Source organism: Carlito syrichta, unplaced genomic scaffold (assembly GCF_000164805.1).
Source record: "Carlito syrichta isolate Samal-C Ts95f unplaced genomic scaffold, Tarsius_syrichta-2.0.1 Scaffold287976, whole genome shotgun sequence".
In the NCBI taxonomy this organism is placed as follows: domain Eukaryota; kingdom Metazoa; phylum Chordata; class Mammalia; order Primates; family Tarsiidae; genus Carlito; species Carlito syrichta.
This window is the reverse complement of record NW_007232072.1, coordinates 36,298-50,945: the sequence shown is the minus strand read 5'-3', so window position 1 is coordinate 50,945 and position 14,648 is coordinate 36,298. Positions and strand designations below refer to the sequence as shown.

The window sequence follows — 14,648 nt, the reverse complement described above, 5'->3', positions numbered from 1 at the left end:
CACTATGGAGACACACAGCTTAAGCTTCTGAGCAAAAGTCATGAAATATACAACAGGCCGATCCACTGCAATATTTGATAACTTTCACTTTTTCAAAGGTTGCATAATTAAATTAGCATTATTTATTCCTGGCCTGTATACATGTTTACTGATCTTCAGGGTGCTGCAGGGAAAGTAGGAATTATTATTACATTGAAAAGTTTTTAAAGTTTAGATTGTCACCACAGAACCTTATTAATTTAGTAAATCTCCCTTATTGAAATATGAAAATATGATTGTATAAACATCGACCAGAAGACATATTACCTATTGACCCAATAATGACAATTCTATACTGTTGATGCTAAATCTGATGCAGCATCAGGATTTGTCCTTAGAAGTCTGGCCACATGATTATCACAGGAAAGGAAGGGCAAAGAACACAACTCTCCTGTGCTGTCTCTATAGAAGCTGAAGAACTGCAGTGAGGATGACAAAACATGGCTCCAAGGAGGCTTTACCAGAAATGAACCCATGCACAAACAGAAGGTCAAACTGGGACCAGGCACAGTGGCTCATGCCTGTAATCCCAGCACTTTGGGAGGTTGAGGTGGGAGGACTGCTTGAGCCCAGGAATTCAAGTCCAGCCTGGGCAGGTGGCAAGACCCCATCTCTATAAAAATTAAAAAAAAATTAGCCAGGAGAGGTGGCTTGCACCAGTAGTCCCAGCAATTTGGTAGGTTGAGGTGAGAGGATCACTTGAGCCCAAGAGTTCAAGACCAACATAGCAAGACCTTGTCTCAAGATAGGTAGAAAGGGAGGAGGGAGGGAAGTCAAACTGGGAAAATAAAGAGAGGGGAATCTAAATACACAAAGAATAACATTTTATCTTAATACTAATGTAGTCTGTCAGCATCTGTTCACCAAATTAAATGTTATGTGTGTAAATGTTTTCAGTATTAAAATGCCATATGATTTTGAGGCATTTGCCTATTACTGTTTGTCCCAGTATTCATTCTTGAGAGATTAAAAAATGACAACAACAAATAAAAACCACTTTCTTAGGAATTAAAAGTGAACTGTTGCACAATATGGGTGGCAATATTTACTTCAAGGAGATGTGTAATATTCAAAGTGCATATATTTACTTATCACAATAACAGTCTTCCTAATACAACTTAGTTAAATAAAATATTTCGCCAATAATGCCTCCTGGAAATAACAATTTCATCACTGAAATGTAAATGAAAAATAGAAATAAATACTTACTCTTAATACCAAACTGTCCCCAAAACAGGAGAATAGCAAAAATTGGGAAAATAACAATGAGAATGTTTTCATTTGGAGAAAACCATGACACTGGGGAGAAAGAAAACAAAAATCACAATTAATATTTACTATAATCACTTTAAGTTCTGCAAATGGTCTCTAATATATGCTTTATTATGGAGGTTGAAAATAAAAACAATTAAAGCTGTGGCCTTGACATTTATATGTATATACAGGTATACATAAACCAAATGACACACACACAATTGACTTACATACAAATTTTATTTATGAAACAAACCATGACATTTACTTAAGTGTTTCCCACCACATTTGTCCTCATCTATGTTTTAACAGAAAGAGTAGTACAGTACAGTGGCTGAGAGCATATCTCTGTAACCACTCTTCCTGGGTTTGAGCCCAGCTCTAATTCAACAATCTGTGTAACCCTGACTCTGTTCTTCAGTGTCCTCAATTGGGTGGAGTATAACACAGAACCTGTATCTTGAAGGGTTGTTGTCACTACTAACAAAGTTAATAAAGTATATGCCAAGGGCTTAAAACAAGGCTCAGTACCTGCCACATACTCAGCAAATATTAACTACAATAATTATTACATGCTTGTGTGATGGATGCCTATATGTGCTAAGTACCAAGAGTTTACCTTCAAGCAATGTTGAAGTGTTCCTATGAAGACTGACTCAGCAAGTTGCATCCCTAGAAACCCTCCTCTTACTGTGACTGAGACAGAAAGATAAGCCCTGCCTTTTCTCAAACTTATTCTGCCACAGAAGGCTAATTTGTGAATAATTAGGCTTCAGAAGGATTGTTTACATGTAAAGTGATGTGAGTGGCTTCAGGTTATTAAGGAAGCTGTTATTAAGTAGGTCACATGTTATTTGTACTGTAAAAATATAACCACATGTCCTATATTAAGGAAATTAAGATATTAAGACTTCAAATAAGATTTGTTGAGACCTTTTAAAAAATTAAGTTTAATTGCATCTTATAAACCCTTATGACCATAATTTTAGCTATGAAATTTCTTCTCTAACAACAAAGTCATGTGAATGTACTGAGAGCACTCCCAAGTTTTCCCTACAGGGGCTGTGCCACTGGACAAGCATTTGTGAGTACTCTTTTAAACCAGTGCTTAGAAATCACCAGCTTTCCCTGAAATCCTATCCTGCTCTGCTCCTTAGGATCAGTGGGTGAGGAACTTGGCGGCCTTCCACTGCATAATGATAGCTATGTATTTCTTGTGTTAAGCCTATAATGTTGAATCTTTGTAAAATGCTTACGGTGCCACCAGAATATAACAGCATTATCAACTCTATCAGAGATATTCCCTTTTTACTAGCATCTTGCCCTGCACGTAGTAGAGATGCAACACGTTTGTGGTTGAAGGTTACAATATAAGCCATAAGCCATAAGCAAGTGAATGGAAGACAATTCTTTTCATGCTCCTGTGGTTGCAGATCTTGGCCAAGAGATAGATATTTTTGGATACTCTGGATCAACACCTCAATTTTCAACTGTATAACTGAATATCCTTCTACTTTCTACACCAAAGAAAACCCATTTCAGTACAACCTAAAATGCCACCAGGAAAAAAAAATTTGTGACTTACGTGTAGGTTTTCATATCTAATGCCCAAAGGATTTGGTAAAAGCTCTATGATCTAATAACTATACTTAATCAATTTATGTTTCCTTACCTACTTCCTCTATTGTTTTGTTTTTAATTGTGTACATTAACTCTCAAGTCTTCAATTATCATATAAGGAATTATCAGACCCTCCTTATGGTTGAGGAATGTGAAGCACAATGTATTCAGGCTCTTAAGCATCTCAAATCTTCATGTCCTAAACTAAGTCTTGATATTCTCCCACCCCACTGCCCACCAATCCTCTCCTTTCAGTTTTCTTCTGTTAAGACTGGACATGATCTTGCCCCAGCAGACTCTTCCCATCTGATTTCACAACACTAAATACCAGTCCCGGTAGTGGTGACTCCATTTCTCCAGTTGCTCATGGACAAAAATCTTGGAGTTATACTGACTCCTTGGTTTCTCCTACATCCCACACCTACTCAGACAGGAAATCCCACCAGCTCTACCTTAAAAATATAGCTAGTATCCAACTTCATGTTCAAAATGAGCTGACAATGAAATGTTCCTTCACTGGCCTCTCCCTCTGTACAATAAGCAGTCTTAGAATGCATAAATAGAAATTTGTTAATAAGAGTAAGAGGTGCATTCGACCTTGATCTGATCATTCACTTTTCATTTATTCCACAAACACTCATTGAAAGCCCACCAGGGGGAGGGATTCCTCTAGGCTCTTGGAGGCCAGTAGGGAACAAGGCAGGGGGCCCTGAGCGTGAAGAGGGCAGGAGTTGAGGAACAGACTCTCAGAGCTGGAAGGAAAAGCTGGAGAGAAAGAGCAGCACTGAGCCTTGGATGGGAAGGGCCTGCCAGGTGAAGACAGGGATGAAGAAATGCCAAAGGAATGGAGAGTTCAATAAACCAAATGATGGCCACTGGGACTGGTATTTAGTGTTGTGAAATCAGATGGGAAGAGTCTGCTGGGGCAAGATCATGTCCAGTCTTAACAGCTTGTGAAGAGAGTTTGGGTTTTATTGTAAGAGTAATGACAAGTGGTTGGAAGGCTGCAAATAGGGAAGAAACATGACCTGACTTATTTAAAACTTTCTTTGGCAACCACGTGGAGAATGGATTACAGAGAAGCAGGGTGGGTCAGAAAGTTTCAGTGGCAATGGTGACTTGGGAGGTAAAAGGGTGTGGCCAACAAACGCAGCACTGAGTCCAGTCTTACTCACCATATTTAAACATGGATCAGAGGTTTCTCCAAAAGAGGATAACTAGAATGGGGATTGAGACATGGCTAAAAAAGCTGGGGATTTTTTATCCTAGGGAAGAAGAAACTTGAGAGAAATACTACAACCCTCCCAGTGAGTGAGAAATTACAAGGCAGCAAGTTTTAGCTTTACTTAAGGAAGAACCGAAAGTGCCTGGTAATAGATCAAGATCCTTTGGGAAGCAATAATGTCTCATCATGTCAAGCATTCAGGTAAAACGTCTGAATGTCCAACTACCTGGGACGCGAGAGAAGTAATCTGTGAATTAGATGATGATATAGACTAGATGACTGCTTGATGACGCCAAGGTTCTATGCAGAATAAAAAAAAAAAAATAAGAGAAATTTCAATGACACAGAGAGAGTGGGATTATAGAGCAAAAAATATTGTCTAAGTGATTCTTAACCAGAGTTTATCAGAATCACCTGGGGGTTTACTCAAGTTTCACACACTCTCCCTTCTTACAACTACTGTGAAGATTCTAAATTGTTCCCTGGTGTGCGTGTGCGTGTGCGTGTGCGTGTGCGTGTGCGTGTGCGTGTGTGTGTTGAGGGTAGATGGAGGGGCAGGGAGGGGGATGACTGTGATTCTCTCAGTTTAAAATTGCTGCTGCAGATTTCTTCTGGAGTTTAACTCCAGTCACTGATGTGAGCGTGTTTCCCTTCTCTGTAATCTGTTACACTGAGAAAAGTTTGAGGATCAGTGAATTGGACATTTAAAAACCAGTTGATGCTGGGGGAAAAAATAACCCCAATATTTTATATAAAACCACCGATATATACCCATTAAGCTATCGATTTGTTATGGTAATATCATCAGATGATGTTAACGCTTGTTCCCCAAGGAGAGAGTGAGACATGATACTTCTCTAAGAAGTATCTTTCAGTTCTGAATGTCTACGGCACTAAGAGAATAAATTAAGCTTAAAATGGACTAAGAACAATAGCAGGTATTTTTCCATCATGAGATGGAGAGAGGCAACCCAAGGGCATTCACATGCTTATTCTGCCTTAGCTATGGTGGACAGCTCTGTTCACCACTCTCCTCCTACTCCTGATCAGACAGAGTGGCTCCCAGGAAAACAAACTTCTCATCAGTGGAAAGACAAATTAATAGCACTAAGAAGGCGTGGTCTGCAAACGAGTGTTTAAATTTTGCTTCCAAGCTTAAGTGTTCTTAAAACTCAGCACTCATTTCTCTTATCACTATGTACAAAAATAGGACAACCTGAAAAAGCGAGAACACCGCTGTGGTCAGTGTGTCTCTCCTTCAAACTTCCACAAGCACAGAGAATCTCCAGTTTCCACCGGAAGAAAAAAAATCACAAAAATCAAGACCAAACTTTTACTTGAAGTTTCAAGATTGTGATGGCTTTTTTGATGTGTTGACTTAAGGAATATTAATAACAAATTATTTGGCTATTATTATTTACATTTAGTACTCAGTTATTTGCAAGTGTTTTCACGGGTACTATAAATGATAGTGGCAAAAATATTGGGTTTTGAAGCCAGAGAGATCTTTACTAAAATTCTGGCTATTACTTTCACCTTGAACAAGTACCTTGAATCTCTTTTGCTTCACCATTTGTTAAGTGGGAAGACCTCAGCAATCTCCTACAGTTCTTGAGAAGATAACAGGACACAACACATATGAAGCATCTGGCACACGCTCAAACAAACATTAGGTCATTTTACTTTTCTTATTTGTATTGTGATCACTTCCTTCAAACTAGGAATGATATCATAGGCATCACTAAGTCCACAGTGCCTAGCACAATACCTGATGCACAATAGGCACTTAATAAATCTATGTAAAGTAAGAAAAATATTACCTTATCTATATCACAAACATTTCTGTGATGGAGATGATATCCCCACTGTACTGAGGGGATAAAAATCTGAGGGCCAGATAGGTAGAGCTTCTTATCCAAGTTTTCTTAAGCTGGAAAATGTTGAAGTATCGAAAAAAGCAGCTTTCTAAATTCAAGCCTTTTATTCCTTTCACAGTACTATGCTATACATAGGCACCAGAGAGATATAAAACTGTATCCAACAGTGGTTCTATGTATTCAGTCCCAGTACTCAAAAAAAGAGGGAGGGGCATGAAAAAATGTGCCATTACCTGCATTCTATTAAGTGGAATTCAATTCTTTCTTGAGCAAGTTCTGCTTCTCGTTTATACTTATACTTGAGAAAAAAAAAAAAAAAAGACACAACATAGCAAAGACAGTTTCTAATACCTAAGTCCTCAAAGTCCACATGAAGGGTAAATATCCTTATTACAACAAATTTGTATACCACAGTGAGAGTTCTGCCCATTAAACCTTTTTGTGTAGAGACTTTTTTTTTCAGTCAAAAATGAATACAAAATAGTGGCATCAGATGCTGGTGAGGATATAAAGAAACTAGATCACTTTTACATTGTTGATGGGAATATAAAACTAAACAGTCACAGGTTTTGCAGTTTCTTTAAAGACTGGTTGAACTGGGTGGCTCAGCTTGTAGTTCCAGCACTTTGGGAGGCCAAGGTGAGTGGATTGCCTGAGCTCGTGGGTTCAAGATCAGTCCAGGCAACTTGGCAAGACCTCATCTCTATAATAAATTAAAAATTAGCCAGGACTGGTAGCGTGCACTTGTAGTTCTGGCTACGTGGAAGGCTGAGGCAGAAGGATCGCCAGAGCCCAGCAGGCTGATGCTGGGGTGGCCGTGAGTGTGCCACTGCGCTCCAGCCTGGGTGACAGAGTGAGACTCCAACTCAAAAAACAAAAAATTTTAAAAAATTAAAAAAAAAAAAAAACTAAGCACACACAGGCAACCCAGTGTTTGTACCGCTGAGAGTATTCACAGAGAAATTAAATGCCTACACAAGAACCTGTATACAATTGTTTGTAGCAGCTTCATTTGTAGTAGCACCAAACTGCAAACAACCATAATGTCGCATGATGGGTGAATGGTTAAACACACTGGCATACACCCATTCCCGTACCATGGAATACTACTCAGCAATGTAAAAAAAAGAAAGAAAGAGAGGAAAAAAGAACTACTGATACATACACCACCTTGGATAGCTCTCAAGGGCATTGTGCTAAGTGAAAAAGCCAATCGCAAAAGGTCACAGAGTGTATGACTCCATTTATATAGCACTGTCAAAATGACAAAATTACAGATATGGGGCCAAATTAGTGCTTGCCAGATTAGGGATAGTGGGAGATGTGGTGTGACTGCAAGGGATTAGCATAAGAGAGACATTTGTGTTTATGGAATAGCTCTACATCCTGATTGTGGTGGTAGTTACACAAATACACACATGATAAAATGGCAGAATCACGCACACCGCACCACTGTGAACTTCTTGGCTTTGGCACTGTGTTATAGCTGCATAATATGTAACCATTAGGTAGGGGTAGGAGACTGAGTAAAGGGCACAAAGTACTTCTCTATCTTTGAATCTTCTTGTGAATCAATAATTATTTCAAAAAATAAAAATGGGTACAAAAGCCAAATGTAGCAAACCTCTGGTAGAATTTTCCACATTCACTATAATAAAATAATACTATCTAATTTTACTGGCCCCAGAGTAAGCCCGCTTCTTGTTCTTACACGTTATTTTGAAAACAAAGAAGGATTAAAAACAATCACATGCAAAATTATAAACTCTGTCTTCATCTCAGATACTGGTATTGCTTTCCCATCCATCTTCATTTCCTCTTCTGACCTTTCAAATTTCCTTTCCTGAGTTTACCAGTTTACTTGTTGGTGACCCAGGCATCCCCCAAAATTACTGTTCCTCCATGTCTTAGTCTCTCACTCCCATGAAACTGTAAATTAACTCAGAAAAATGTCAACTAGGCATCAGATGATCTAATTCATCACTCATAGCATATGATGGATTAGAGTCATACAGAAAGGTATACATTAAGAAAGAAAGGAAAAACAAAAAAGCTCCCTAGCTGAAATTAATATCAATAGTAGAAATTATAACGTCAGAGAGATTCTGAGCAGAAAAATCTTCCAAATTCTCCTTGCCGACTCTGAGTCATCCCCTGCCCATAATTCACTGCACACAAATCCCTCTCACAACATTCCAGGTATCAGCAACTCAATACCTTACTTCATAAAATACACATTCCAGAAAAACAACCAATGTTTGCAACACACCTTGGTTTACAAAGAACTCGTCCACATGGGATCTCATCTGATGTTTATTAGACTGTAAAACACATAAAAGCAAGTTATCTACTTTCCCCGCCATTCTAGAGATGAAGTAACTTGGACTCAGTGAAGTAACTTTTCAATATCACATAGGTGAAGAATAGGTTGCTGAGTAGGGGATATAATCACATATCCAAATCCAAAACAATGTCAAAATATTTCGCAGACCAAACACCCTATTTCCAGTTTGCTGACCGATGTCTTATAACAGCAAAAGCTAGGGTAACAGTTGATCCAATTAAATGGCTCTAATCCTTTCTAGAGCAGAAGTTCTCAAAATGTGGTTAATCCCCAAATCAGTAATATGACAGGTGATTCTAAATAGAGATTTCAAGACAGAAATTCAGAAAATTCCCGTATAAGGTTGAAGAAATCAGCTGGCACAGCATGAAAGAAGAAAGACGGCTATTTTTACCTCAGTAACTTGGCTACTTTGTTCAACTCACCAGCCCAAGTTTGTGAAGAAAGGGCAGAATCATGGTGCTACAACCAAGCCTGAATTCAAATAAATTAATTTGGATTCCTAGCTCCCCCACATCTTGGCCAAGGAAAAGAATACCAAAGCAAGGCTAAGCACAGAAAACCTCAAGAAATAATGCATGATAACCTGATTTAACCTCCCGATTCTCCTCCTAGTCTATTGTCCCAGAGAGAGGATGGCTGGGACTTGGCAATCCTTGTTCAAAGTGTGCAAGGTTACAAAAAAAAAAAAGTGTGTGCGTGTGTGTGTGCGTGGGGGGGGGGGTAGTCTGAATTTAACCACATGAAAGGAAGAACTTCTGATGGTTGCAAAGAGAAATGCAGAGTAGATGGCCCCAGGACCAATCATCCAAACAGGACTGTCCTCAGACCAAAAGTCTGAGAACCACACAACATATAATTAATAAACAGAAAATGCCTTTTACTGCAAAAAGTAGAAAAGCAAATAAGAGAACTCGTGATCTTAACGCTGCTGAGCATTGCATCAACATTTATTACAAAAGCCTGCTTTTTTGATTCAAAGGAGTATCTAGCCCCATTTTGCCCTCTTTCTAATAGGATCAGGTTGTAGAAGGACACACGAAAAGAACGCTTTTATAGAAGTCTTACCAACACGATATTTTAGTTCTACGATTGTTTCGCCTTCTCTGCTTAATTCTGTTACTTCACAAGTGTAGTTTCCTAAAATGGCTTCATCCTTATCCATCTTCAAAGAGGAATCTCCTTTTAGTAATTCTGAGATTTCGACTCTTGCACTCTTAAATTCAGGGTCATTCTTGGTCACGTTCATATTTCCATCAAAGACATAAATGTCTTTTCCTCTAAACTTCCACTTTACATATAATTCGTTAGTGTGTGGTGCCTCCACATTAGTAACAAAGCATGGAATGACAACGGTTTCATTGCAAAAGGTGTATTCCACAGATTTTGTTTTATTAAACAGTAGTTGAGCTGAACCTGGAAAAGAAAAAGAAAAATATTTCATTTAATTACAGAAATCTATATTACAAGATCTTAGTAAGTTAGAGATTCTTAAAATAAAGAACAATGTTTTAATTGTTCACTTAAGTAAACAGTGTAACAATGGAAAAGACCCATTAAGTAAAAAATAGAAACAAAGTATATTTTAATATCAACTTGCACAGCTGGTAGACAACACTGTAACTTTTCTTTACTCAATCTTAGTAATACAAAGTAGACATTATCATGCATCTTGGGAATAAATCCAGCAACTGTGTAGAAATATGCAGGTGTAGTATCTGGCCTTGGAAGCTTTGAAGTAATCATTATTGCCTGTTGATATATGTAGAAAAATGTTGTCCTGATCATGGTAAATTTTTGAACAGAAAATCAAACCAAATATTATCTTCAATCCCAACTTCAATATGCTTCTTCTAAATAGAACTTGCTAAACTGATATGAAATTTATCTCTATCCTTATGCTACATTTCCAAAAAAAAAAAAAAGTGGCAGTTTTTACTGTACTTTAATATACAAAGCAAATCGGATGAATCAAATCACATCTTTCCACTAGGATGGAAGTCTTAGAATACTAACAAGTAAAAACATTCTCTGTGGCTATTTTCTCATTGCAAAATTTAGACAGCAATAAACATTTTGTATGCTAGTCTTACAAAGGATTATATACAATTGAATAGCATTTTCCCGCCCCCACGTTTCATTGACACTACAGAGCAACTATCTCCAAATGTATATTACAGTTATTCCTTCCTTCAAAAAAACCACTCGAGGAGCTAAGAAACAAGTTGAAACTAAAAGCAGATACTGCTAATAAGTAGGATATATCCTATCAATTCTTCTCAATAGGCTAAACTACCAGTTGTTGCCTTATAAAAGAGGAACTGGGTAAACAAATGCAATCACTCACTATTCAACTATAATATACAAAAGTGTGGAAAAATTGTAGTTGCCTTCTATATTTTTCGGTCAGTTAGCAACTCTTTTTATACAAGTAGCTAGATGGTTTCACACACACACACACACACACACACACACACACACACACAAATATAAATAAAATATCAACTTTGTTAACAGTTCATGCTTAAGATTTCTCCCTCCTATGTAAACTGAAATAAAAACCAGAGGCAGAGAGTGCTACTATTCTAAGAACACTACTATTACTCAATAATGCCCAGTGAATTGAATGCCAGGATGCACAGTGAAATATGAACTGGACAAAGGTCCAAAGACCTGAGTACAAATCCTACCCCTGCCACTTCTTAATATGCCACTTTACACAACTCACTTTTTTCATGCCTTGATTTACTCTCTCTGTAACTAAGAGGATACACAACAAGTACTAGACTAATACACGTAATTGTGGTGAGAAAATGTAATTGTGGTGAGAAATTGTATAGGCAAGTGCTCTCTAAACAATACTGTGCTGTAAAAATGTATACTGACATAAAACTAGATAAGCTGACATTTTAATAAAATGATATAGACCTTCTCTGACTAGTTCAGATGGTTACATTTCTGTAAATTTGCAGTCTGAACCAAACTTGTGGTGTCCACAGCTCACCTCTTCCCGGGTCTCTACCTTTCTAGCCACCCAAATATTAGGAAGCCCCAGGCAAAACCTGGACTTCTATTGCATTCTTTAAAACCATGGAGAGTGAATTATTTTTTTCCCTGAGAAAGAAGCATGGAGCAGGAGGGACTATAGTTATAAGAAAAAATAAAGGGGTGACTATGTTAGAATTACAAAGGAAGGCAAGTGTCAGAAAATATGGCAGACGATGTTGAAGTGGACATAAAGATGACCCAGTGTCCTTTCAATGGAGTCTGGGCATTGTTTAACAGGTCCTGTGGAATGGTCTGGTTTTCTAGGAGCCTGTGCTTTTCACTGATTCTGACTGGGCTATTTTACAATTTTGTATGTTGTAGAAAATTGATGGTAATGCAAATGGATTGGTGTCCACAGAGATACAAGTAAATTTTGTTCTGCAATTGATTTCCACCTGGTGGAAGAGAGGATTCCAAAAGATTACATTTTGCTGCCCTGAGGATATTGGCCGATTTTGCATTTATTAACAAATTAATTCCAGCATCCTAGATTACCTATAAATGTGTTTGTTCTTTCAATTTTCTTTAAAAAGGTTTTGCTTTCTTGCTGGTTTGCTTGTTAATTAATGGATGAAATAAAATCTTTGACACATGTTCATTTTACATTTGTATGAGTCATGGTTTTACTTTTTAAAAATTATTTTTTAAAAAAAGAGATATAAGTGATGTTAAACTTTTTGAGAGGCTCTAAGTAAGTAAGAATGGCAGTGAACACACCACCATTTCATAACTTAGGCTGCCAAATGAATTTTCTAAGGAATACAAAAAACATTCAATGCACTGTATTACTTGTTATGAAAACATTTGATCGTGGAAGCAATTTAAGTATGCTGTCAGTAAAAAAATTAAAGTAAAAATGACCTGGATAAACCATAATTTGAATAGCTTTTGCACTAGTAATTAGAAAATAAGGGTAGGCCAAAAATATCACTCCAGCTGTTAAGTACAACTTCAATCTGTATAAACATGTATTTTTAAAAAACTATTAGGTAGTGAAATGAACTGATTTGAGTTTTTTCTCTTTTGCCTACTGCCATCTCGTGAAACAGGAAAATGAAGAAAAGATTTAAAATACAGAGAACAAATGCAGGAACATAGATAATTAACATAAATAAGAAAATTCCGAATAAGTAAGATATGCTTATAGCAGTCTAAATCAGATAGAAGCAGATAGAAGCAACCAAGAGTAAAGCTAGAATTGTGGATAAATTGGCAAGTAAAATGGGGGAAGTTATTTTACATCAAATGTCAAAAGTATTGGACTTCACAATCTTATCTTGACTTGACAAGTATTAGTGAATACAGACCACCTACCCAAACCATCCCAGATCACAGTGCTGGAAACAGCTATGTAGTTGCAGAGAAGTCTCAGTTCATGGTAGACACACACACACACACACACACACACACACACACACACACACACACACACACAGTCCAGTTCAGAAATTTTAAAGATGCAACAAACATTTGTGGAGAATTATCTGATATGAAACACTGTGATAGGACGTGGGGATACAATAATGGGGAAAAAGGCAGGAATTACATTTTAGGAGCTCACAATTCTCCTATGGAGGATGACAAGGACTTTACACAATACAAGGTTGTAAGTGCCATCCTTTCGGTAGGGGTCCCATGGATGGGCAGAAGAGTCATCCATCTTACAGATTTCAGTAGAAATTTGTGTGGCTGCTAGGAAACAATGGGAGTGTCACAGGCCCCGCCTACCTGAACCTTCAACCTTTCACCTTGTTCTCCTTTCTGAGATTCTCTCTCTCCATTTTTTTTTTTTTTGAGTTGGAGTCTTATTTTGTCACCCAGACTGGAGTGCAGTGTCACACTCACGGCCACTGAAGCCTCATCTTTTTTTTTTTGTTTTTTTGAGTTGGAGTCTCACTCTGTTGCCCAGACTGGAGTGCAGTGGCCGCTCCCGGTCACTGCAGCCTTGACCTGCTGGGCTCTGGCGATCCTTCCGCCTCAGCCTTCCGAGTAGCCGGAATTACAGGTGCACGCTACCACGCCCAGCTAATTTTTTGATTTTATCATAGAGATGAGGTCTTGCCTGCCCAGGCGGGTCTCGAACCCGTGGGCTCGGGCAATTCACTCACCTCAGCCTCCCAATGGCGCGGGATTACAGGCTGAGCCACCGAGCCTGGCTGAAGCCTCATCTTGCTGGCCTCAGGTGATCTCTCTGCTTCAGTCTTCCAAGTAGCCAGAACTACAGGCATCCGGCTAATTTTTTGATTTATGGTAGAGATGAGGTCTCACCACGTTGCCCAGGCTGGTCCCAAACCTATCAGCTCAGGCAATCCCCTCGCCTCAGCCTCCCAAAGTGCTGGTTTTACAGGCTTTAGCCACTGAGCCCAACCTTGCTCTCCTTTCTGACAACTCTTAAGCCATTCTCCTTTTGCCTTTTATCCTGTTCTCTCCACTAGAGTCTTCTCTCCCTACTTCTTAACTCAAACTGAATCCTTCAGAGGAGAATCTTCCAATACTTCCCACCCATAACTCCTTGCAACCCCAACTATCCACACCTCCTTTCCTTCCTCTCCCTCCTTTTCAGAAATAAATCCTTTCACCTGAGAACTAGTTTCCATGTCAACCTCCATAACCACTGATCTCCCTGAAGACTTTCCTCTGTTGATTATCTGCCTCCTACATCCATCCCTCTATTCCATTTGTGGGGTTTTTTGGGTTTTGTTTTTTTGTTTTTTTAATGTTTTGTAAAAAAAAATGTTTGAATATTCACCAACTTAAAAAAAAAACCCTCATACTTGTCTCTTTTCTCTGGTATTCCCAAGTAATAATCTATAAGCATGTCTTCACCTCCAATTCACTCCTTAAATCTCTGTCACATAGCTTTCCATCTCTACTTCTTTACTACAACAGCTTTTGCCCAAGTCACCAACAATCGTTGTGAAAAATCCAATACGTGTGGCTCACTTTCTGTCTTGACTTTTCTATGGTTCTTGAGTCAGTGGGCAGCTCCTTTCTTGCTCTTGTCTCTTGGCCTCCATGGTATCTCTTGATTATGAATTCTCTCCTGCTTTGTCCCCCAACCCCAGTTTGCTTTCTTTGTTGAAACCTGTTCCTTGACTCACACTAAATGTCTGTGTTCCAAGAGCTTCGTATTCAGTGCTGTCCCCCGCGCCCCACCACACACAGTAGTTTTCAACTCCCACGGTTTTATCCACCTGCACACTGTTTTTTCTTTCCTTTTTTTTTTTTTTTTTGGTCGGGG

General features: G+C 38.4%; 1 protein-coding gene across 1 annotated transcript in view; it reads right to left on the bottom strand.

The window, feature by feature from the left end:
* The window catches only part of CD47 (CD47 molecule), a 46,748-nt gene that overhangs the window by 24,018 nt on the left and 8,082 nt on the right, over positions 1-14,648 (bottom strand). The window contains exons 3-4 of the mRNA XM_021710053.1: positions 9,428-9,775; positions 1,249-1,338 (exon numbers count right to left, since the gene is read on the bottom strand). Of these exons, the coding sequence (XP_021565728.1) occupies positions 1,249-1,338; positions 9,428-9,775 (438 nt within the window). The remainder of the gene's footprint in view (positions 1-1,248; positions 1,339-9,427; positions 9,776-14,648) is intronic.